Raw genomic sequence first — 258 nt, 5'->3', positions numbered from 1 at the left:
CCGCACCCCGGGCCTCTCTGCCAGCTGAATGCACTGCTCCAGCGGTGCCTTCCCAGAACCGATCCCTGGCAGGGAAGGAGAAAGAAAAGGTTTGGGAAGCCCCTGACTCTTCGGGAAGGGCGTGAGAGCTCCCAGCCCTTTGCTGCCAGGCAGAGCATCACCTGCAAAGGCAGGAGGGGGGGTCCCGCCGATGTGGCAAGCGGCCACTCCCGTGCTGGCTGTGGCGTAGGTGCTCTTCGGGGGCAGGGAGCCCACGAT

General features: G+C 65.5%; 1 protein-coding gene across 1 annotated transcript in view; it reads right to left on the bottom strand.

The window, feature by feature from the left end:
- The window catches only part of PIF1 (PIF1 5'-to-3' DNA helicase), a gene marked incomplete at its 5' end in the record, with an annotated part of 6,645 nt that extends 6,387 nt beyond the window's left edge, over positions 1-258 (bottom strand). The window contains 2 exons of the mRNA XM_010006722.1: positions 5-65; positions 162-258. Coding sequence (XP_010005024.1) covers positions 5-65; positions 162-258 — 158 coding nt within the window. The remainder of the gene's footprint in view (positions 1-4; positions 66-161) is intronic.

This window comes from Chaetura pelagica, unplaced genomic scaffold (assembly GCF_000747805.2).
Source record: "Chaetura pelagica isolate M959 unplaced genomic scaffold, ChaPel_1.0 scaffold69, whole genome shotgun sequence".
NCBI classification, from domain to species: domain Eukaryota; kingdom Metazoa; phylum Chordata; class Aves; order Apodiformes; family Apodidae; genus Chaetura; species Chaetura pelagica.
The sequence above is the reverse complement of the archived record's forward strand: the minus strand, read 5'-3'. Positions and strand labels throughout refer to the sequence as shown.